The following is a 22,516-nucleotide window of genomic DNA, read 5'->3' as shown; positions in this document are numbered from 1 at the left end:
TATAAGACATTCTTCCTATCATATTGAATAATGTGTAAGAGGAATTGTAATTCATTTTGGCCTTAATATAAGAACTTGTTGATGCTTGAAGCTCATGAGAATCCATAACTAGATTGAAAATTCAAATTGTAATTTCAAAAGTTGTCTTAGTTACCATCAAGAAGCAGCTTTTAAAAAAGTTGATATTTTCCCACCATTAAACAATATTATTTCAATTGCTTAAGATATGCTTTTTCCAAACACTAAGCACTTTATTGTTGGTAAAAGTTATCCATAATGTTGAATTGAGTTGGACTGAATCATGATGGAATCTCTAGATTGACTATATGATTATTGAAATGATATGTACCATTATGATGCTCTCATGTCCTACCCGATGCAAAAGGGGCAGTAAGGCTAATAAATTTTTTACAAATTTGTTGACCGTATGTAATTAGAGAATATTAAAATTATTTTTTAGTAATTTACGTTATTTCAATTACATGCTGGCATATGTTAGTAAGTTGTAAAAAAGTTGTACATATAATATTACTCTTGAATAAATCATTGAAAGTGCAGCTAAAGAATATGAGTAATATTAAATACTCAACTCTCTTCTCACTTTCATTCTATTAAGCTGATGTGACAGTATCCATTAGTCTTTAATTTAATTTTTTTCTTTTTTAATAAAGACTGATCCAAAAGCTTATAGATACTAGTTGTATGTGAGTGAAATAAGAACGGAACAAGAGTAAATATTTGAATTTACTATGTGTTTATGAATGTGCTAAAATTCACAACTTATTGGTGTTTTACAGATATAATTTTTTTTTTTTTTTTAAAAAAAAAAAAACAAAAGGAGTAGAGTACATGGATTTGATCAATCATACACCTCTTTCTCTCTTTCTCTCTCTCTCTCTAAATAATGTCATACTTTTCTGCCTAAAGTAAAGTTGCTAACTTTGCAATCAATGTGTCCACATGGTACTTGGTGAACCATATTGCGGCCATTTTCTAAGATTGTTTTGGGATTTTATTAAATAAGAAGGAACGAGACAAGTGACATGCATGCACGTTTGAACATTTTGCATTTGATACTAGAAATTTTCTTAATTTCATATCTTTCAAATTTGCTTGACAAATCCGTTCAAGTTCTACAAATTCAATGGGTCAAGCTCCTTGATTCATACCTTTCATGATTTTATCTATGATTTGTTTTTAATTCTTTTTCCCCAATTTTTGCCTGTGTTCTTCTAGCGTGGCTCTGCCTATAAGCAAGTCCAATTAACCTTTCATTTATTTTTCTAAGATGCGAAGCCAATCAACCATAATCCTTGTATAATTTGTTAGCATGTCACATGATTCACATCTCCTAAAATTCTCTTTAAATTTGAGATTTTTAAATTCAAAAATCTCAGCTGTTCATTTCATTTAAGTGTCTAAAATAAGACATGTTTAAGTATTTAAAGAGAAAATTTAATGAGGAAGCCATTCTCAAGAAATTTACTAAGCCATATTTCCTCATTAAATACTGAAACATGACTTATTTTAGACGCTTAGATTAGATGAACGGCTGAGATTTATGAATTTGAAAATCTCAAATTTAAAGGAAATTTTAAGGGATCTCAATCCCATGTCACAAGGGCGATAATGTTAGCACATAGAGCCATAAAGGTAGAATAGAGTTACCTATTTAGAGTGCGTTTGGCCATGTGATTTCGTAATTCAAATGCATATTTTTAAATAAAATCCCAGAATGTATCCCGTTAATTTGAGAGTGCGTTTTCAAATATATATATATATATATATAAAAGACCAGATGAGCCAGAAACCGATCCAGCTAAACACAGGTTAAGATGAAAACAAATGCCAATTGGTAGTGAGACTCAGCCTAACATGGCCCATTAGATATGGGACTCTTTCCAAGAGCAACTTGGGCTTTGTTTGTTAAAGGAGCACATGGCAAGGAAAGCTTAAGAAAGCTACATCCCTAGGACCCTAACATTCAACGAATCAACATATCACTTTATATATATGCAGTTTTGCAAAAGGATTGGACGGTTGAGTGCTTACCAGGCTCCACTCTCTGCAATGACACTCATGGCACTCAATTATTTAGTCCTTAAGTCCCTCTCAAAATGAAGGTGATTTCCGCCGCCCACCCGGGGTGGTGGGATCTCTCCCATCGGTGGCAGGTGGAGGTTTGCCCTGATTTATTTATTTTTATTTTTTTATTATTATTTTTTAAATAATTCTAATGTGGCATAATGATGTGGTAAATGGAACATTTGTCAGCAGGGGCAGAACTAAAATATTTAGTTTGGGGGAGGTGCAAATTTTTTTTTTTAAAAAAAAAAAAATTGGGAAGGCAAAAGTTAATTTTTAAAGGTATTTTTTATTTTTTTTTTATTTATTTTTTTTTAGACCACCCCTCGGCTTGGGGGACTTGGATCCTCTCCATTTCAAATGAAATGGACACTACAAAAAAATGGATAGTTTTTGATGAGGCAAACAATAACCCAACTTTTGCCAAGTCAATAATTATTGAAGTGGCAAAAGTGGCACATCAATAATTATTTTATTAACGTATTGAATGTGTCATGTCAATATTTAGTGACGTGGCACATTCCACATGTCAAGAAATAGCAACGTGTCAATATTGACACGTTGCTAAATTTAAATTAAACTAAAATTTTAAAACTTATATTTAAATAATTTAATATAGTGACGTGGTAAACTATCACACGTCAATAAATATTGATGTGTCATTTTGACACGTCAATAAATATTGACGTGTTATTTTAATACACCAATAACTTATTGATGTGCCATTCCGCCACGTTAGTAAATATTGACATGTCATTTTCACACGTCAATATTTATTGACATGTCATTCTTTCACACATTAAAAAATAATAATAAAAATGATGTATTTATAAAAAAAAATTAACGATTAATAAAAATTAATAACAAAATAATGATTAACAATTAATAACAAAAATTTGATAAAAAGAAAAGTTATAATAAAAATTAACGATTAATAACAATTGGACATGCATGCAGATATTTAAATATCTTCTAACCGATATAAAATAGTGTCAAGTGTTTATAAACATTTAAAATGTATATTAAATTTAATCTAGATTTTCTCCATACTGGTTTGAAAAAAATTCCTATCCATAACAATTAATAATTAATAACAAAATTTAATTGCTATGTGCATAATGATTATTGTAATTAATTTTATTGTTTCCTCCACATGCATTGATTATTTTTACTTCGAAATTAATCCTACTTGTTTAATTAGACCTTTCATATATATATATATATATATATAGTTAGGGTACCTATATATGTTAGTTGAACTAATTAGCGAGCTTCAAACCTATCTAGCTAGCTATAGCTGTTAAGTATATATATAGGGTATATATACCTTTCATGGACTATCAAAAAATCAAGTGATATAAGAGGCATTTTTTATTTATTTCTTTTTAAAAATTAAATAATTAATTAGTAGCTAGCTAGCTAGCTAGGTTTTATAAAACTTTACTAGCAATTAAATAATTAAGTACTTACCATATATAATTAGTTGTGTTTTAATTATGGTAATTACTATAATTAAAAACTGGACTAATTATGGTAAGTTAACTAAATAATTAACTTACCGTAATTATAGTAGCTTACCATAATTAATTAGCTAGGTTAAAAACATATATAGCTATTTATGGTAATAATTAAGTTAGGTAATTATTTTAATTAATCAGCCATTTTTTGACATGCTACATGTGACACGTTAAAATTTATTGACGTGCCACATGTGGTGCGTCAGCCTTTTTATGACGTGCCACATGGCACATCATAAAATCTTGACGTGCCACTTGTAGTATGTTAGAAACTCTTGACATGTCACATGTTGACACGTCAAGAATTCAAATCTGGCCACGGATCCCTATGCCAGCTCTTTTTCTTTCCTTTTCCCTCTTCTTTCTTCCTCCTCTCACGCGCAGCTCACAACTCCTCCCTTCTCAACCATTTTTTCACTGCCAGCCACCCATTCCTCTGCTGTCGCCGCACATATCACCCGCTCCATCTCATAGTACTCACTCACTCTCTTGCCTGTTCCAGCTCACTCTCTCTTTCTCTCTCTCTAACCGCTCGCTTTCTCTCTCTCTCTAACGGCCAGACGCCGTACGTCTCCGTTCGTCCTCGCCGTCGTTGTCTTCATTCTCCGCCGATTGGGTATGTAATATATATATATATGTTTTAAATTGATATATATATATATGTTTTAAATTTATATATCTTGGTGTGATTATTGTAATGTGAAATTCCTAAAGCATTCCCTTTAATTTGTAGAATAATCTGTAGTCATTAGTTCTGAGCATTGTTATTTGCTGGTTCTTCTGTCTCTCTGTGTTTTCTGGTTCTGATTATTGTGGATTGGTTTTTAGATTGGTCTTTTGGAAGTTATAATGTCTGGGTTCATCTTTTGCTTATTGAGGTGCTAAGAGAAAATCCTTGGAAGGGTTTCTAATCTGCATGGCATTCAGGTTGCAGGACATTGTGCTGTTTGCGATTTTTAATGTTCTGGGTGTTGATTGGAGTTTGTGGGGTTTCCATGGTTATCGGTAAATTTGGTCAAGTTTCTTTTTTTTGGGGAGATTTTGGTATTTCTGGATCACCTTCTACAGGATGGGTTATGACTTTGTGTAATTTCTTTGGAAACTTTTTTGTGGTGGTTGAATTTTTGAGTTGGTTAGCTGTATCTTATCTGGCGATATAATGCCACTGGCCCACTGGTGTCTTTATCTATTTATGTTATTATATCTATGCTTTATATGAGAGGCATGTCTTTATATCAAAGAAGCAAGCTTATATATTATGCTTGGGTTGGTATAAAACTAGCAAGCTACCGCATCAAAACATCCATGTGGCAGCCCCGAGGGAAGTGTAGAACCTGATGCATTTCAAAGTCAAATGAAGTTTGACTTAATCCCACAGCCACTCCCGGCTTTATGGGCTCTTTAACCAATTACATGGGAGTGACCAATAAAATTCCTAGTATATTTGATGTAGTTGGGGTGTCATTGTTAATGCGAGTCGACCATTTGTTAAATTATTGTGGCATAACTAGTAGGTGGATTTTTTTTTTGTCTAAGTTTTCAGGAGAACCAAAAGTTGATTCACATTGAGCTTAGTTGCTTAATTAAGAAGCATGGTGGCTTCTTATATATGCCATTCAATTGATTGTCATTAGAAGTCTTTTAATTGTACAAAAATTGTGGATTTAATTTTCATGTTCAATGATGATATTAAGTAAAAGGGGGAAGCGATAAATAGTGTGATTTTAGATGGGATAGAATGTTAGGAAAGAATGCTTGTGACCAACCCAAATCAATCGATGAAGTTTTAGAGAGCTAGTCCCAATTTAACTGGATTAAGACTTAATTAAGTAGAGTTGAGAGGGGTGATTGAATAAAAGTTATATATATATATATATATATATATTGATTGGTAGTTGTTCACTACACATTATACCAACACAATTAATTAAGTTGTGCATTGGATAAAATCTGGTATATATCTTATTTTTAATATGTGAGTCATGTACATATGGTAGTGAATATTTCATATATTGTATACGTAATTAATTGTGTGCGTGCTGTTTTTTGTAGGTTACTATGAGTACTAGGAAGAAGACAAGAGCACGGAGGCCTTCGTCTTCAATTCGGCAATCTATGTCGCATAGGTCTCCATTGGACCACCTTGATAACAACGAGCAACAAGACGTTGCTCAGCTTATAAGGCAGCAGGACGGGTATCGACCATTACTTCCAGGTGATGTGGAAGAGGAGATTTTTGTCCATAATCCATATTGTCCGACAGGCTTGGCCAAGATGGGGTACCGGCCTGATTCGTCTCCGTACGACACGAATGCATCATTTCATCCAACTCGCTAGCCAACGTGCGGCGAGTTAGGGCTGAGTTCTCATGGCCATGTGGAGCGGCTATATGGCCAACCTAGCGCAGGTATGGACGAAAGTTTCTTTTGAAAGTTTGAAAGTTTTTGAAATTATCTCTTTGGTATTTTGAAAGTTTTTTTATTCCTTTTATGGACAACAATCAAATAAATTTGTGTCTTTTTTTTTTGAAAGAAAATAAATTTGTGTCTTATTTTGCTTTCAAAAGCAAAAAATTCCAAAAAAAATATTGGAGTAAATCATACAAATGAAAAAGTAAAAATCCATAAAGACTCTTAATTTTAATTAATTCCTTATAAATTAAAACATATTAAAATATTTGTTCTCATGTGAGTAGTTTAAAATGAAAATAATAAGAAGAAGAAACCTGTGAATTTTGATTATCAAAGCATTAATTTCTAATATTATTGGTGCGATATCAATTATATTTCAATGCAACTAAAAAATAATAAAATTCTAAACATTCTAAAAAAATACAAAGCAAATATGGACAACAGTGAGACACAAACCCCGCAAGACATGACTGGTGGGACAGGTGCCATGGATGACTCATAGCCCAGTGATCCTACTCCCGCCGGCCGGTTAGGCCCTTATTAGGTCTGGACGATAAGTAAGTGTATATGCCCAAAATACAAACATATAAGTCTTAATTATTTGTAGTTAGTATTTAATTCGAAATAACTTACATCGGTAATTTTTAATCTGTTAGGTATTGATCCAGATGGAAACACCTATTTAGAGGAGTTCACCATTCTTGACTCGCACAGGTTGCCGGGGGTCCTCGCTGGAAAAAGGATTGTACTCGAGTACAATACTTCACGGCAGCCTGTCGGATTTAGCACTATAGGTTTAGACGAATGACCGATAAGGTCGTAAGGAGCGGAAATTATGTCTGAATATGGGACGACTGGACGAAGGTTCCGAAGCGTACGAAAGAGGATATATGGGACGCCTTGATGGAATGTGTATTTTATTATGTCAAACACTCTTAATGCATGTATATATACGCTCTAAGTTATATATATATATATATATATATATATATATATATATGTGTGTGTGTGTGTGTGTGTGTGTGTGTGTGTTTATATGTATACACATATACACATATATTTTTGGTTTTTTAATTTATCAATTTTGAACTTGTGCATGTAGACTTTTTCGTCCCGCCCGAGTGCAATATGGTTGCCGTAAAAAAGGACGCGTTTCAAGATATGGGCACCAAGCTGAGGGCTTGGAGGCACGAGTTAAAAAAAGTTCTTGCCATTTAGCCGGACGATACTCCAAACATCGTACGGGCGAGAGTGGGGCAAGAAAGGCTCTCTGAGTACAACGCTGTCAACTTGGAGATCTTGTTGGATAAATGTTGTAGCAAGAAAAACCAGGTAGGTCATGAGTTACACTATAATTTTGTGTAGTTTCATTAATTGTAATTGTGTTAGTATTAACATATTAAGAATGTTAATTGTATAGGAGTATACTGCGTATATGAAGAGCTTGCGAGTATTGAACAATACGCCCCATTGCACTGAGTCAAAGAGCTACACCAGGGTGACACATAAGGAGATATGTGTGTAATTTACCCTATACTTATAGATGTAAACATTTGGTATTATATATATATGTTCTAATTTTTCGGCAGACCGTAAGTGTGGGCACTCCTCCTACACGAGCATAGTCTTACACCCGCACACACAAGAAGAAGGATGGTCGATATCCAAATGACATAGTAAAGGAGAGATGTGTATGCTTCTCACCTTTCATATGTTGTTTTGCTTATATATGTGTAATAATTTATTTGTGATTAACAGTTGTATGACCCACTAACCCAATAATTAATGTAACATACAGAAGAGAATGGAGGAGCTTATACCCACTGACCCTACAGCATCGTTGAGCGAAACAGAGGGGACGGTCAGGTGGGTGCCGAATGATGCGTACGCTCGGAAATAAGCCTGAATACGCTGGTAGGGTTCGGTAGGTTGGACTGAATATTCTACCTGTGCGGGACACCATACACTCATACTATACACCGTCACAGGCATGGTCATAAAACACCGGGCACTCCGCAGTCTCACAAGAACTTCTTGACAGAGTGCTTGAGGCGGAGAGGGCATAGCACAAGGCACAGATAGATGCCTTGTTGGCCGTAGAGCGGGCGCAGACATATGCGCAATTGGCCGCAGAGCTGGAGCAGACAATTGTACGGGTAGCTCTGCAAGTGGCAGAGCAGGTGGCTGCAAAAGATGCACAATTGGTTGAAAATGAGGCTCAAATGGCGACACATCTTGCAGAAAAGGAAGCTCAGATGACAGCAATGTTTGAGGCCCGTTTTCGCCAGCTCAAGGAAATGATGCGGTCGAGCTCCGCACCCGAGGTGACTCAATACAAGGGAGTGCCAGACAGAGCTTCCCAACCCTTTGCGATTGTGAGATCGTCGATCGATAATGGATCAGGTAATGGCATTTTTTAATGGTCAATGTGGTTTTAGAATTGTCCCTATATATATGTGTGTGTGTGTGCACTTCTAAATTTAGAGTTTGAAAATGTTGTAGTGATTCTCATTAATGATGTTGCAAATCCTGTTGAATTTGGTTTATATCATAACTGGTTTGATGGTGGATATGGGTTAGAGTTTTGCATTTGAAGAGTTTGGTATTGTGAGATGGACCACTATGGTCCTTGTAAAATGTGACGTTTATTTGATTTGATCACGAAAATATGTTGGGGGTGTAGATATAAATCTGAATTTGTTGAGTATGATGACCTTTGTTTACATAGTAACGTTGTTCAATGATTAAGACTTGATAATATTCTAGAATATTGTTTGGTGATTATTTGTTTTATCATTTGTAGCTAGTGGCTATCATGGAGAGGATGCTATTGATATCGATGATGACTTGGATTGAACAAATGGTTAGCCATTCCCACTTGGTGTACATAAGTTATTTTGTTGATGTAATTGTATTTGTGATAGTTTTCTTGATGTTAGTAGTTAGATATATGATAACAAAGATAGTTTTATTGGTGTATATGTCTTTATTTGTGGTTAGTGTATAGTTTTTGTGGTTGGCCATTTGCACTTGGTGTATATGTCTTTATTTGTGTCTTGAAGCTGGTTTTGGTTGATAGTTTGTTAGATGTACATCGAACTTTGTATGTCTGTGATCGACGTTGATAGATATGAATTATGTTATTTGCATGGATCGATGGATATGTATTATGTTATTTGCATGGATCGATGGATAAATTGTATATCAGGTTATAATCCAAAATTCGGGTACAACCCTAAAAAAATTCAAAAAATATATATGGAGAGGAAAAAAACCAAAATTTAAAACTGACCATTTTTTTTTGACGAGTCAAGTTATGACACGTCACAATTTTCTGACGTGTCATAACGTTTGACACGTTACAAATTTTCTGACGCATCAAAAAAATTTTCTGACGTGGCATTTTCTGACAAGTTAGAAATTTTTTGATGTGTCAGAAAATGACAAGTCAGAAATTTTTTTTGACGTACCACTTTTTGACACGTCAAAAATTATTGGCGTGTTAAAAGTGACATGTCAAAAAATTACCGTTTTTTACGCCCATAATTTTAACGCCCGACACACGTCAATAATGACACGTTAGTAAATTTTAGTGACGTGTCAGACTACCTAACACGTCAAAAACTGTCTGTTAGGAAAAAATCCATTTTTTGTAGTGGAAGGGGATCCATTTAGTTATTTTTAGGAGGACAATTTTGTCCTTTTACATTTTTTTCGACAAAAATGCCCCCTAAAAGTAACTAAATGGATCCCAGAGGATCCTTCTCCTGGCTTTTGGGGGGCTGGGCAGAGGTAGTTCCACCCCTGTTTGTCGGATTTTGAGAGGTCTTATAGTGACATTCTCTTAAGTTTATGGCCGAAACATGGACGGAGGGACTAACTCCCATAATTTGATGAACCCAGGTATCAAGTGTGATACTTTTTGATAATGGTTCAAAGCACAAGTACCAAAATAGGATTTAACCCGTATATATATTCAACTTTCTTTATGGCTTACCATTAAAGACAGCTTGTCTAGTGGAGATAAAATGTTGAAATGGGGGCGTTTCTGGAGACTTTAAATGTCTGCTCTGTCGAAATCTCATTGAAACTAGGGATCACCTATTTTTTTTGAGTGTGGTCTTAGTAAGAGGCTTTGGCGGGTGGTAATTACTTACTGATTGGTATACAATTGTTAGAATGGGGTTGTGGATTTGGAAGGGGAAAACTTTTTTAGCCTCGATTTGCAGGCTTGCTTGGGTATCCTGTGTGTATAATATCTGGAAGTTTCACAATGATATGAAGTTTGGAAATAGCTTGATATCTGAAGAGAAGCTTCTTCAAAATATCTGATGGGAAGTGACTAGTGAAGTCCCGATTAATTGGTGAGTAAAGGGCAGTTCAAAGCTAGTGCTGAAAATATAGTACTTTGTTTGAATTGGGGTATTCATCAACAGATCTTGAGTTGATTGACTTTGCTTCTCTTGTTGTTTGCTAGAAAATTTGGCAGGAGTGTTTGTTGCAATTGCAGAGATGCTGTATGTCTCCTGGTTGCTGAGTCTTCAGAAGATTCCCATTGGGGCCTTGTTCTTGGTTGTCTTCTTGTGAGATGGCCTAGGTTCTGGAGTGTGTTGGTTCTTTTCGATTGCTTTTCATGGGTTTTAGCTTCTGTTGTTTTCTGTTTTGAGGGTTTATAGTGGCTCCTTTGTTTTTGTTGATTTCTTAGGCTTTTTTTCCTCAGAAGATTGAGAGTTGGCTGTGTTTGTATAGTTGGTGTTGTTTGTCAGTTGGTTTCCTACTGGAGAGACTTCGTAATTGTTGTATTGTTATAAAAAAATTTCACTCATCCAAAAACGAAAAATGTTTGAAAAGAGAATGTTAGCATCTTGCCCACAGCCTTCCTCATAATCATTCCATAATCAAAGTGAATTAAACATGACAAGAATATGTTTGTGCTATGACCCCATTATCTCCCGTCCCTCAAAGCTTATGTGACATGGTCTCCCTTCAGGAGATGGGAATAATGGGATAATGTATAGCATCATAAGCAAGATCTAACCTTTTCTTGTTGCCTATTTTGCTTAAAATGGTAGGATATTAGAGGATCTTATGTCTCTCCCAAACAGAGGATTTGAGGGATAAAACTTGGAATGCCTTTCTATTCATAGAATGTTGCCTTAAATAAGCTCACACATAAGAGATTACAGATTCCTATCCAATAACAATTACGCCCATAAAAGATAAAATAAATCAGAGTATGATTACAGATACCATTTCTGGGAAAGATGATTCCCAAGTCTTCCGTCATAATCATTAATCTTGCTTGCTTGATGAGGAATACGACTTCAATTCTTCAATTAAAGAGCCCAAATCAGAGTACGATGAGCCTCCTTCTTCGACAGCCCTCCTAGCCATTTCACCAAGCACCTTAGCTCTGCTTCTCATTTCCTCAGCTCTCTCCGCCACCATGATCTCCTTCACTGCCTTCTCTATGGCTTCCCTTTTGATGCGATCACCCACAAGCCTAACCCATTGCCGAACACCAACACCAACTCCAATCTTCAAAACATCGGTAATCAGCTTCTCGTTGTAGAACTGTTCAGCGAAAACCGGCCATGTCACCATCGGCAGCCCAGCGCTGATTCCTTCAAGCGCTGAATTCCAGCCACAGTGAGTCACAAATCCTCCAACTGCTTCGTGATCAAGAATCAAAACCTGGGGTGCCCACCCTCTTATTATCAGTCCTTTACCTTCCATTCTTTTCTCATACCCTTCAGGCAACCAATCTTCCTTGTTTTCTTCTCGCCCATGATCATCATTCTTTCCCTTCCTCACAACCCAAATGAATTGCTGCCCAGAAGCCTCAAGGGCTAATGCAATCTCCTGCAACTGAGAAGGTGGGAAATTTGAGACCGTTCCAAAGCATACATAGACAACCGAATTGGGTTTCTTGGAAGCAAGCCATTTCAAGCACTCATTCTCATCAATGGAGGGCGCGTTAACGTTTCCTCCTCTCTGGGCTTTATCTTCAGGATTCTTATTGCAAAGAGAAAGCGGACCTATATGCCAGGCCTTCCTTCCTATAACCTTCCTGTAATGATCAACATAACGCGGTTCAAGCTCGTAAAAGCTATTAACAAGCGTGCCAAAGCTTCGCTTTTCCGCTTCTCCAGCTCTACCCAGCAACCTTGTAAAGTCGTTCAGCACTTCTAGCCGAAGATCATCCGCCAGTTGCATTCTTGTCAACTTGATTTCGTCCGGCAGGCCAGGCAAGACAAACGGCTCGGTGTCGGATGACACAGATTTGTGAGGTTTGTGTTGTTTTATGCTTTCCATAGCGCACATGGAGAGGAAGCTAGTTCCGTGGAAGATCAGCCTCGGAATTCCGTACTTGGATGCTGTATCCGTAGCCCAGGGGAAGAAGATGTCGGCGACGAGCGCGTGCGGGCGGAGTTCCTGTATGAGATCTTCAAGAGGTTGTTGGAGCAAGGAAAGGGCGAAAAAGAATTTGCGGTGGAGTTCTGGGTTGGTAACTGAATCCAGATTCTCGAGGCCGTCGGGGAGGCCGGCCTCTTTTGCAGGGAATTTGATGAATTCGAGGGTGATTTTGGAGGGGGAGTTTTGGGTTTTCTCGATGGTTTTGGAAAAGAGAGGGGCGTTGTGAGGGGTGGTGACTATGGTGGTCTTGACGCCTCTGGCTGCAAAGAGCCTCACCATGTCCAAGGTTGGTAAGATATGGCCTTGCGCCATTAGAGGGAAGAATAGGACATGAAGCTTATCAATTTCAGAAGCCATTTCTGCCTAGAAGAATACTGGAGTAGCCTTGAAGGAGATGGAAGCTAGAACGGTGGTTTCAGGCTCAGGGAAAAAGTAAACGCCGCTGGTTATGCAGCAAAGAGAATATATTTAAGGGATCCCCCGAGAATCGTCCGGATGCAAGATATTTTACACGGATTATTCGTGTCAGATGAACGCAAAAATGATAGAATTATTCATTTATTTTTTAACCATTTTCGTAGTAGTGAAGAGATGAATTTACTGTTGAATTTGTATAAAATTTATTGAGTTCATAAATTTAACTGTTGATCTATTAAATTTGTAAGATGAGATGAAAAAAATATTAAAATGAATCATTTCTAAAAAAATTAAGTAGTTTTTGAACTGTCAAAAAAGAGTAGCGGTAACTAGTAAGGAAGTAGAATTACTGGATTTTTTTTTTTTTTTTTTGAAGAATTAAAATGGTAGGCCGAAGAGCCCAATTGTAACACCAACCCTTGATGTATAGAATTACCACCTTTGACTACGGATGGCTTGGCCTTCTTTAAACTTGTCAATAAGGTGGCGAAAGATAATGGTTCAATCACTCTAAATCATTCATTGAAGGTGGCCAAACGTATAAAGTTAAGGGGATAGTTCGTCAACCATCAAACTGGTCATTGATTCGATGTGGTCGAATTACTTCTGCTACTAATAGAATGGTTTGATTACCCCAAATCACCAAATAAACGTGGCCAAACCATCCCTTTTGTTAAAGAAAGTTATGCGACCACTTTAATGGCTAAAGAAATGGTGAAGTTGGGTTCACATGTAAATGTAATTGGTTCCATGTTAAGTCATTGTCAAGTTTGGGACTTGGATTCTGCAAACAGCTTTACAATTACCCTTGCTCACTTTATAGACATTGACTTTATAATAGCATTTTTTTTTCTTTTGTCCATTGTACATACTTCTAGTATTTAATGACTTAATTATGCCCATATATAGTACCAAATCATTTTAATATATACGCAGCCTCTTTTGTGAATTGATCATAAAGTCGTAACTCATTTGATTTCATACTCAACAAGTTGCATCTAATCATATATTCGACTTGATGGTTCTGATACTAAATGATACAAATTGTAAGTAAAATTCACCCTTATAAATAGACTTAAAAGAAAGAATATCAAAACACTTATATACATATAATTAAAATTGTACTTAAGCCACGTAAACACTTGAGAATCGTGAAATTTCTTGACTCTACAATTAGATAATGGGTTTTAAGTTCAAAGACCTCACCCTCTCTTCTATTATCTTATCTTAAACAAGAAAGTGTAATTTGAACCAAACATCTAGTCATATGTTATGGATAGGGTTGTAAGCGAGCAGAGCTACTCGTGAATATGCTTGAGCTCAGCTCAGATTAGCTCGGCTCAGGATCGGTTCATTTATTAAACGAACAGAGCTTGAACAAAAAATTAAGGCTTATATAAATTTAGGCGCGGCTCAAATAAGCTCAACTCGACTCGTACAAACTCGTATAAGCTCGTATAACTTCATTTTTATTATTTTTAACTTTGTAATGAGAACATGTTAAGTATTTTAAAAATAAAAATACATGTTCTTTATAATGTAATATATATCAGTTGAATTATTATAATTGTGAGTTTGAATATAGATATAAGTGTTTTTGTGTATATATAAGTGGGTTTATGTGTATGTATATATATGTGTGTGTGTGTATACTATAAGATAAACATACAAATTGAGATTATATTATTTAATATTTGACTTAATTTCTCTAATTACTCAAACAATAAATCTTAACTACAATTAAATAACTAATAATTTGAAAAAATAAAAATAAAAATTGAACAATCATAACATTTACTTTTTTATATAGGAAATAATTAAATTAATTGGGTAGCTCATATCAAGCTCGAGTTTGGCTGAAAAATAAATAAATAGAGTTTAAACAGATTAACTAGTTCAGTAGAAAGTTCAAGCTTACCTCGTGTTCACAAAAAATTAAATAAACTAAACTTGTACATTAAATACTCGATTCGAATTAGTCTCCGATCCTAATTGTGAAAATTAAGGTTGGGTCCCCCAGCATCCACATTTTATAAGTTTTTCATGACAACTCAAAGAAATCATTATTCAACCAAAGTCCAATTTGAAGTTCTACCCTTACGAGAGGACAATATTGACATGACAGCTTGATTTGGTTCCACACCAACAACCTTTGAAACACTTCGATTCTTGTTTGACAAGTAGAGGTGACCTGATGAGTAATCATAATTGGAGTAAACTAACGGCTTTTCCTGTATTCACATATTTATTATTATTATTATTTTTTTTTTTTATATGTCCGCACAAAAGAGGATGATGATTCAAGCTAGTGACCTCCGCTTCATTAGACGTGGTCCTAACCAATTGAACTTCCTCTTAGGAACCACATATTTATTATTATGGGACAAACTTGGAGGCCAAGGGAGTGCTTCACTTCTTTGATTGACTGATGTAGGATGATTTTATTTTAATTTATCTTATATATTTTACAAATTAAGGGTTATATATATATATATTGGTCCTGAGTTTATACTTTTTATTAAGAGTAACAATTTGTGTTAGCTTTAACAGGTTTAGATCGTGTCGAGATATGAGTATAAGAGTATATATGTTAATTATAATTCAACTCGTTAAATTAAATGGATCAGACCCTTAAACTCTTACTTGTTAGTTTCATATTGAGTTTGTGTTAGGTTTGCAGGTCATATTAAAACATACCTAATTTTCATCCCTTAGATTTTAGAAAAATGTTAGATACCATACTTTAATTCCACTTTCATTTGACTTTGCGGACAAGTTACCTTCAATCCATCTTTGTCCAAGCAACTGATAGCAAAATGTTAGATCAATCTCAAGACTCACACAAGTGAATTGGTTGAGGAAAAGAAAACCCCAATGACCATTTCTTTTCTTGTTGAGCCAAATTTGACAGGCACAAAAGGTGTAATGACCTTTGTATTGATTCAAAGAAAGAGACTCAATGAAATAGACATGTTCATAAGATCCAAAGATGAAATGTATGAATGGTAGATTCAAGTACATATCTTAAAATGCCAACAAAAAAGTTCTATTACATTGTAATGGGTTTGAATCAATTTCAAAAACAAACTCCACTCTTCTACGAAAATTAAATAGTTAGGTGGGATTTTACAAACAGAACTTAGTTATTATTGGGTAATTTTAAATCTCTTGCAAAACCAACGAGTACAGAAATACAAGCAATTGCTCAAGAGCCAAAATTACAGAAAATAACTCAACGACATAAGCTGGCAAACAAGCCCTAGTGGCAGGAAAATATAAGTAAAAAAAAAAAGCAAAGAGAAATAATCCTACTCTTCAACAGCAAAGCTGTGTGATCTCAGGTTGTCAATTAAGGCATTCAAATCAGAGTAAGAGGATCCCCCTTCTTCAATAGCCCTGTTTCCCATCTTCCCAAGCTCTCTTGCTCTGCTTCTCATTTCCTCTGCTTCTTCCCCAACCATTATTCGAAGCAACCCCTTCTCTATGGCCTCCCTTCTTATGCTATCTCCCAAAAATCTGACCCATTGTTGAGCCCCAACACCAACTCCTATTCTCAAAACTTGGGTCACCAACTTCTCATTGTAAAACTGCTCTGCAGACACAGGCCATGTAACCATGGGCACCCCTGCAGCCACTCCTTCCAGCGTTGAATTCCACCCACAATGAGTCACAAATCCTCCAACTGCTTCATGATCAAGAATCAGCACTTGGGGTGCCCAACCTCTTATAATCAGACCATTTCCTTCCACTCTTTTCTCAAACCCTTCAGGCAGCCACTCTTCTTTTCCTCCACCATTCTTTTCTCTCTTCACAACCCAGATGAACTGCTGCTGAGAAGCCTCCAGACCCATTGCAATCTCCATTAGCTGAGAATCATTGAAGTTTGCCATACTCCCAAAACAGACATAAACAACAGAATTGGGTTCCTTGGAATTAAGCCATTTCAAACACTCATGGCCGTGGATGGAGGCTTCCTTTCCTCTTCGTGCTTTATCTTCATTTTCCTTATTGCAAAGTGAAACTGGGCCTATATGCCAAGCCTTCCTTCCAAGTACCCTCTTGTAATAATCTGCATAAGCCGGCTCAAGCTCATAGAAGCTGTTAAAAATAGCCCCATAACTTGTCAGCTCTGCTTCTATAACTTGTTTATACAACTCCATTAAACCCGCATCATTAACTTTTTGTGTAAATAATTCTGGCAGCTGCTTTCTCGTGAGCTTGATCTCATTAGGGAAGTTGGGGATAATAAATGGCTCTGAATCTGATGAAATGTTTTTGTGGGGTTCGTATAGCCTAAGACATTCAGAGGTACATATAGAGAAGAAACTGGTTGCATGGAAAATCAGCCTTGGTATGCCGAATTTCCTAGCAACAACAGTAGCCCACGGAAACATCACGCTGGCCACAAGGCAATCAGGGCGATGTTCTTGAAGAAGTTCTCCAAGTGGGTGCTCCAGAATGGTGGTGGCCTTCAAGAATTTCTGCCGCAAATCAGGAGAAGTGGCCATGTGGTAGCTCTCGAATCCGTTGGGCAAACCAACCTGGACACAAGGGAATTCGATGATTAGAACATCCAATTTGAACCCCAAAGTTTTTCCCTTTTCGATTGTTTTGGAGAGTAGGGAGGCATGGAGAGGAGTGGTGACTATGCTTATTTTCAAACCTTTCGAAGCAAATAGCTTCGCCATGTCTATGGCGGGGATCATGTGGCCTTGGGCCAAGTACGGCAAGAAAAACAGGTGAAGCTGGCGCCTTTGACTATCCATATGGCGGTTGCTGCAGAAATTTGTTGAAATATAGAGTTATTACAGATAATGGTGACGATTGACGAAGAAGAACAGGTAGAGAAGAAGGAAAGCTTAGTTTAATTAAGGCTAATAACAAAGCATTGGATATATATGTGATTATTGTTTGACCAGTTTATGTAAAATAGGTAGATATAGGCTTTTCTTTGGCTCTAATGATAAATAATAATAAAAGTGAGATTTATATGTTTCTTTGCGTCCACACCAAAGCTTCTTCTCTACAGGCTACCCGTTTCTTTAGTGACTTTCTGGGCTAATGCATGTGCATATATATATATATATATATTCTTGACTTTCTGGAAGATCATTGAGGAATGAATGTGCATACATATCTATTCTATCCTTGACAGCCCAAAGACCCGCTTTTGGGCTATGCCGATTCCTACTTCCCGAACCGAGAACCGACTTTCTCTTTTTGGTCGCTTTTCGAATGGTATAACAGTAAAAATTAATTTTTAGAGCAAATATTTTAACTTTAAACCTTGTCTTCTTCAGTTACCTTTCATTTCAATTAAATATTTTATATAAATTAAATAATTAAATTAACGTTTTCCTATATGCGTGAGTGAGTGGTGATTTAATAACATTACCTTCCATTCTCACTACAAAAATGGTGTGAATTTTTAACTAGGAGTTTTTGACGTGCGGCTTTTGACGTTTCTCAACGGTTAAAATGAGGGTGTCAAAAATTTCATATTTTTGACGTGTCTACAGTGCCACGTCAAAAATTTTTGACGTGTTGGGAACGACACGTCAAATTTTTTTTTTGACGTGGGAACAGTGCCACGTCAAAAGTTTTTGACGTTTGAACACAGCCACGTCAAATTTTTTTTTTTTTTGACGTGGCAGTGTTTAGCGATCAAATTTACGGCGGTAACGCTTTGTTGCCCTCGGTACGGCAATTTTGACACACGACCCTGCCCGAACCAATGCGAAGTTAACGGTATTGGGTTTGGACTTGTCGGGTTAAGGTCTTAATGGTCTGCGTTAAAGACAGCGATTAGAAAACCGTGTCTGGCGAATTAGACCATTGAACATTATCATGGGTCTGGCCGAGTCGGTCGAATTCTGGCCGGAGTGTCCGAATTACATCGGGTCAATCCGGTGCGGCCCGGTCTTGGGTGACCCACGCCCAGTTAACCAATATTATTATTTTTTATTTTTTATTTTTTTTTAAAAAAAACCTGTCTAAGTTCTAACTAAGTTAACCCTAACACTTACCGACTCACTCACGGCTTCATTTCACTCTTCACTTCACGACTTCACAGTCTTCACTTCACTGGCATATTCCTTGTTTTTCCGTTACTTTTTCTATGTGGGTTTATATATTAAAACATTATCTTTTAAATAATTATTTATATATTAAAACATTATCTTTTAAAACTTTTTATTCTTCTTGGATGGTTATGATAAATTTGACTAGTCCATTGGCCTAAGAGATCCCTTTATTAAATTATTTTTCCCAATTTTGATTAAGGTTTTTTTTTTTTTTTTTTAACGGCTCGGGTCGGGTCATGTTACCTATTTAGAGCACGGGTCGGGTCGGCCCGATATGACCCGGTGATGCTAAACGGGTTAAGCGGGTCGTGTCGGGTTACCCGGATATTTTCCGTGTTATAATCGTGTCAGATCCGCTAAACGGATCGTGTCGTGTTCGTGTTTCAGGTAATCGGGTCGCGGGTCTTAACGGGTCCTAATCGGGTCTACCCGATTACCCATTTTGCCAGCCCTAGCTTTGTTGCCACATCAAAAAAAATTTTTACGCGACCAAACCGCCACGTCAAAAATTTATGCATGAATTTTTGACATGTCACGTCGTTTGATACATCAAATATATATATATATATATATATATATATATATATATATATATATATAAAACAAGAAATGACAATTCTAATATTCCTGATACCAATATTCCAATATTTCTAATATCCAAATACAATTACAATATCCAAATCGGATTCCAATATCCAATACATAATCCGATTCCAATATCCAACACATAATCCGATTCAAATATCCAATACATAATCCAATACCCAATACAATATCCAATACATAATCCACATAATCCAATACCCAATACAATATCCAATATCCAATATCCAATACATAATCCAATATCCAATACAATATCTAATCCAATCCAATATCCTATCCAATATCCAAGTTTATATATCTAATATTCAATAATATATATCAAATATCCAATAATATATATTCAATATCCAATATATATATCCAATATCCAATACATATCCAATATCTAATACATATCAAATTTCCAATGCATTCAATACGTATGAAATTCCAACATAACTTCATTAAACAAAATTCCAACACACGTACTACATTCCAACACAACACATAATAAAACATATATATACATCAAAAACACGTTCCAACACAAGGCAAAACAAATATATAATAAAACACTTATTGACTATCTACTAGAAATAAGTTTCAATTAATCTCAACAAACATATAGTTTGATCTAACTATTTACAAAACAATAAACAATAGTATGTATATAGAACTTAACAAACAGTGATGATGAATGACGTGTGGCGCCCAACTCAACACAGTCATCCCCCAACTCTTAATCTGCATTACCTGCAAATGAGTTGTGAACCAATAATAATCAATACAAAAATTCAAAATTAGTCTATACAGTGATGCAAATATACGTTAGTTCTAAAATGGACCGCTGTAACTAGGGGTTTCTAACAGTTAACAATTGTTACAAAAACAACATAAAATATATCATACGTTAGTTCTAAAATGGACCGCTGTAACTAGGGGTTTCTAACAGTTAACAATTGTTACAAAAACAACATAAAATATATCATTACCTCTGTGGGGCGCAGATCCAGACGTTGATCTGAATATGGCTTCGAGCTGGCGGAAATAGGCCTCAAACATAGCATCTTTTTCTTCTATCTGGGCTTTTTGTTCTTCAATCTGCCTCGCCATCTCATTCATTGCACGTCATTGTTCTGTCCACTCATCTTCCATTACACGTCTTTGTTGTGCCCGCTCCTCTTCAAGTTCTCTAATTCTATCCGTCATCTGTGAGAATGAGGAGCTTCAAGAATTTTGAGACCGTGTCTGGGACTGTGTATAGTACGAATGTATGCTGCCCCGCATTGGCAGCACATTCGGACCCACCTGGCGGACCCTGCCAGCATACTCAGGCTTATTTCCGTGCGCCTGAGCATACGCGTCATTAGGTGTCCACCGTACCGTCCCTTTTGTCACGGTGTTAGTATTTGCAGGGTCAATGGGTATCAATTCCCTCATCCTCTCCTGTACATTAAAAAAATAGTTAGTATCTCGTATAAGGAACATTAATCAAAAATAATTTATCAAAATATATATATGCTTAAGTACTTACGCATCTCTCCCTGACCACTTCATTTGGATAGCCACCACCCTTCTTCGTGTGAGTCAAGATGTAACTTTGCGCTCAAGTTAGAGTAGTGCCCAAGGATAAGGTTTGCATAGAAAAAAAATCAATACAACAAAAAAAAAAAAAAAAAGGAAAAACATAGACCTAAACAACCGATTATATATATGCGGTAAATATATATAAATACCTCTTGATGTGTCGCCATAGCGAAGCTCATCGACCTGGTGCAGTGATGTGTGTTGTTTTTTGTTCGCAATGCATTCATGTAGACAGCAAACTCCTAAATGTATACCACTTTTAAAATGTTAGGCCTAACACAATTACAATTAATGAAACTAAACAATTACAATTAATTCCACTACACTCCGGGTCGCACCATTTCGCCAATCTGATTCTTCGGGTCGCACAATTTTGCCAACAAGACATTCAAGTCCTCGGCGTTGTATTCCCTAACGGCAGCCTCACCCATTCTCGCCTTCACTGCGTCTGGAGTATCGCCAGGCATGATTTTTAACGCGCGTTTTACAGAGTGTCTCCAACTCTTCAGCTTCATGCCCATGTCTCTGAACGCGTCCCTTTTAATCGCCTCGATATCGTACTTAGGCGAGATGTAGAACTCAGTCTGCATAAGTTGAAAAAATTAGACGTATAATTTTACACATTAATAACGTTTAAAATATTGAAATACACGTGCGAAAATAGGAGAAAGAATTTAACCATACCATCAATGCGTCCCATACATCTTCTTTCGCACGGGGAGGTATATCCGCCCATTCATCCCGTAGCCTAACATAATTCCCGGGCCTTATGACGTTGTCGTCCGGCCTTCTGCATGTCACCTCATATAAGGAGTAGTATGCTCTGACATAAACAATCTTTGTAGTCGTGGTATGAGTGGAAACCACCACAACACCTTGACCGGGCGTTTCTTACTCGATGATATGGGTTGACCATCCTCATCAAACTGAATTTCATCCTTCCACTTAGATACTCCACAAACAGTACATGTATCCAAATCCTTATTGTTCTTCCAGAATAACATACAATCATTACGACACGCTGTGATCTTCTCATACCTGAGGCCCATGTCCCTTAGAAACTTTTTCGCCTCATATGTATTAATCGGCAAAGCTTCATCACTAGGAGGCAGCAACTGATTGATGAACTCAAGAAAAGATGAAAATATTGCGTTACTGAGTCCGCCAACACACTTCAAATTGTACAGATGTACAGTAGCACTAAGCTTGCTATGTTTGGTCCCATCATGAAGTGGCTTCTCTGCCTTCTTAAGCAAGTTATAGTACTTTAGTATGTCACCATCGTCGGCTTCTTCATTCACAGTTTCTTCATTCCCTTGCACCGCCACTTCAGGCTCACAATTGTCTTCCATGACACTGAGCATGCCGAATAGATCACGCAACATTGACTGCATGTTTTCACCTTGTATTGTGC

The 22,516-nt window shown here is 36.4% G+C and overlaps 2 protein-coding genes across 2 annotated transcripts; both read right to left on the bottom strand.

Moving 5' to 3' along the window:
• Positions 1–11,129: 11,129 nt before the first annotated feature.
• LOC132179663 (scopoletin glucosyltransferase-like) lies at positions 11,130–12,898 on the bottom strand. The gene has a single exon (XM_059592418.1). The coding sequence runs from the start codon at positions 12,785–12,787 to the stop codon at positions 11,306–11,308; it is 1,482 nt and encodes a 493-aa protein (XP_059448401.1). The 5' UTR covers positions 12,788–12,898; the 3' UTR covers positions 11,130–11,305.
• Positions 12,899–16,009: 3,111 nt separating this feature from the next.
• Positions 16,010–17,682, bottom strand: LOC132179594 (scopoletin glucosyltransferase-like). The gene has a single exon (XM_059592333.1). It carries the CDS (start codon positions 17,611–17,613, stop codon positions 16,156–16,158), a length of 1,458 nt encoding a protein of 485 aa, XP_059448316.1. The 5' UTR covers positions 17,614–17,682; the 3' UTR covers positions 16,010–16,155.
• Between the last annotated feature and the right edge of the window lie 4,834 nt (positions 17,683–22,516).

This window comes from Corylus avellana, chromosome ca4 (assembly GCF_901000735.1).
Source record: "Corylus avellana chromosome ca4, CavTom2PMs-1.0".
NCBI classification, from domain to species: domain Eukaryota; kingdom Viridiplantae; phylum Streptophyta; class Magnoliopsida; order Fagales; family Betulaceae; genus Corylus; species Corylus avellana.
This window is presented reverse-complemented; position numbering and strand designations above follow the sequence as displayed.

Bases quoted from the DNA above. Each gene is read 5' to 3' on its own strand.
- LOC132179663 (XM_059592418.1), bottom strand. From the start codon at position 12,787: ATGGCTTCTGAAATTGATAAGCTTCATGTCCTATTCTTCCCTCTAATG.
- LOC132179594 (XM_059592333.1), bottom strand. From the start codon at position 17,613: ATGGATAGTCAAAGGCGCCAGCTTCACCTGTTTTTCTTGCCGTACTTG.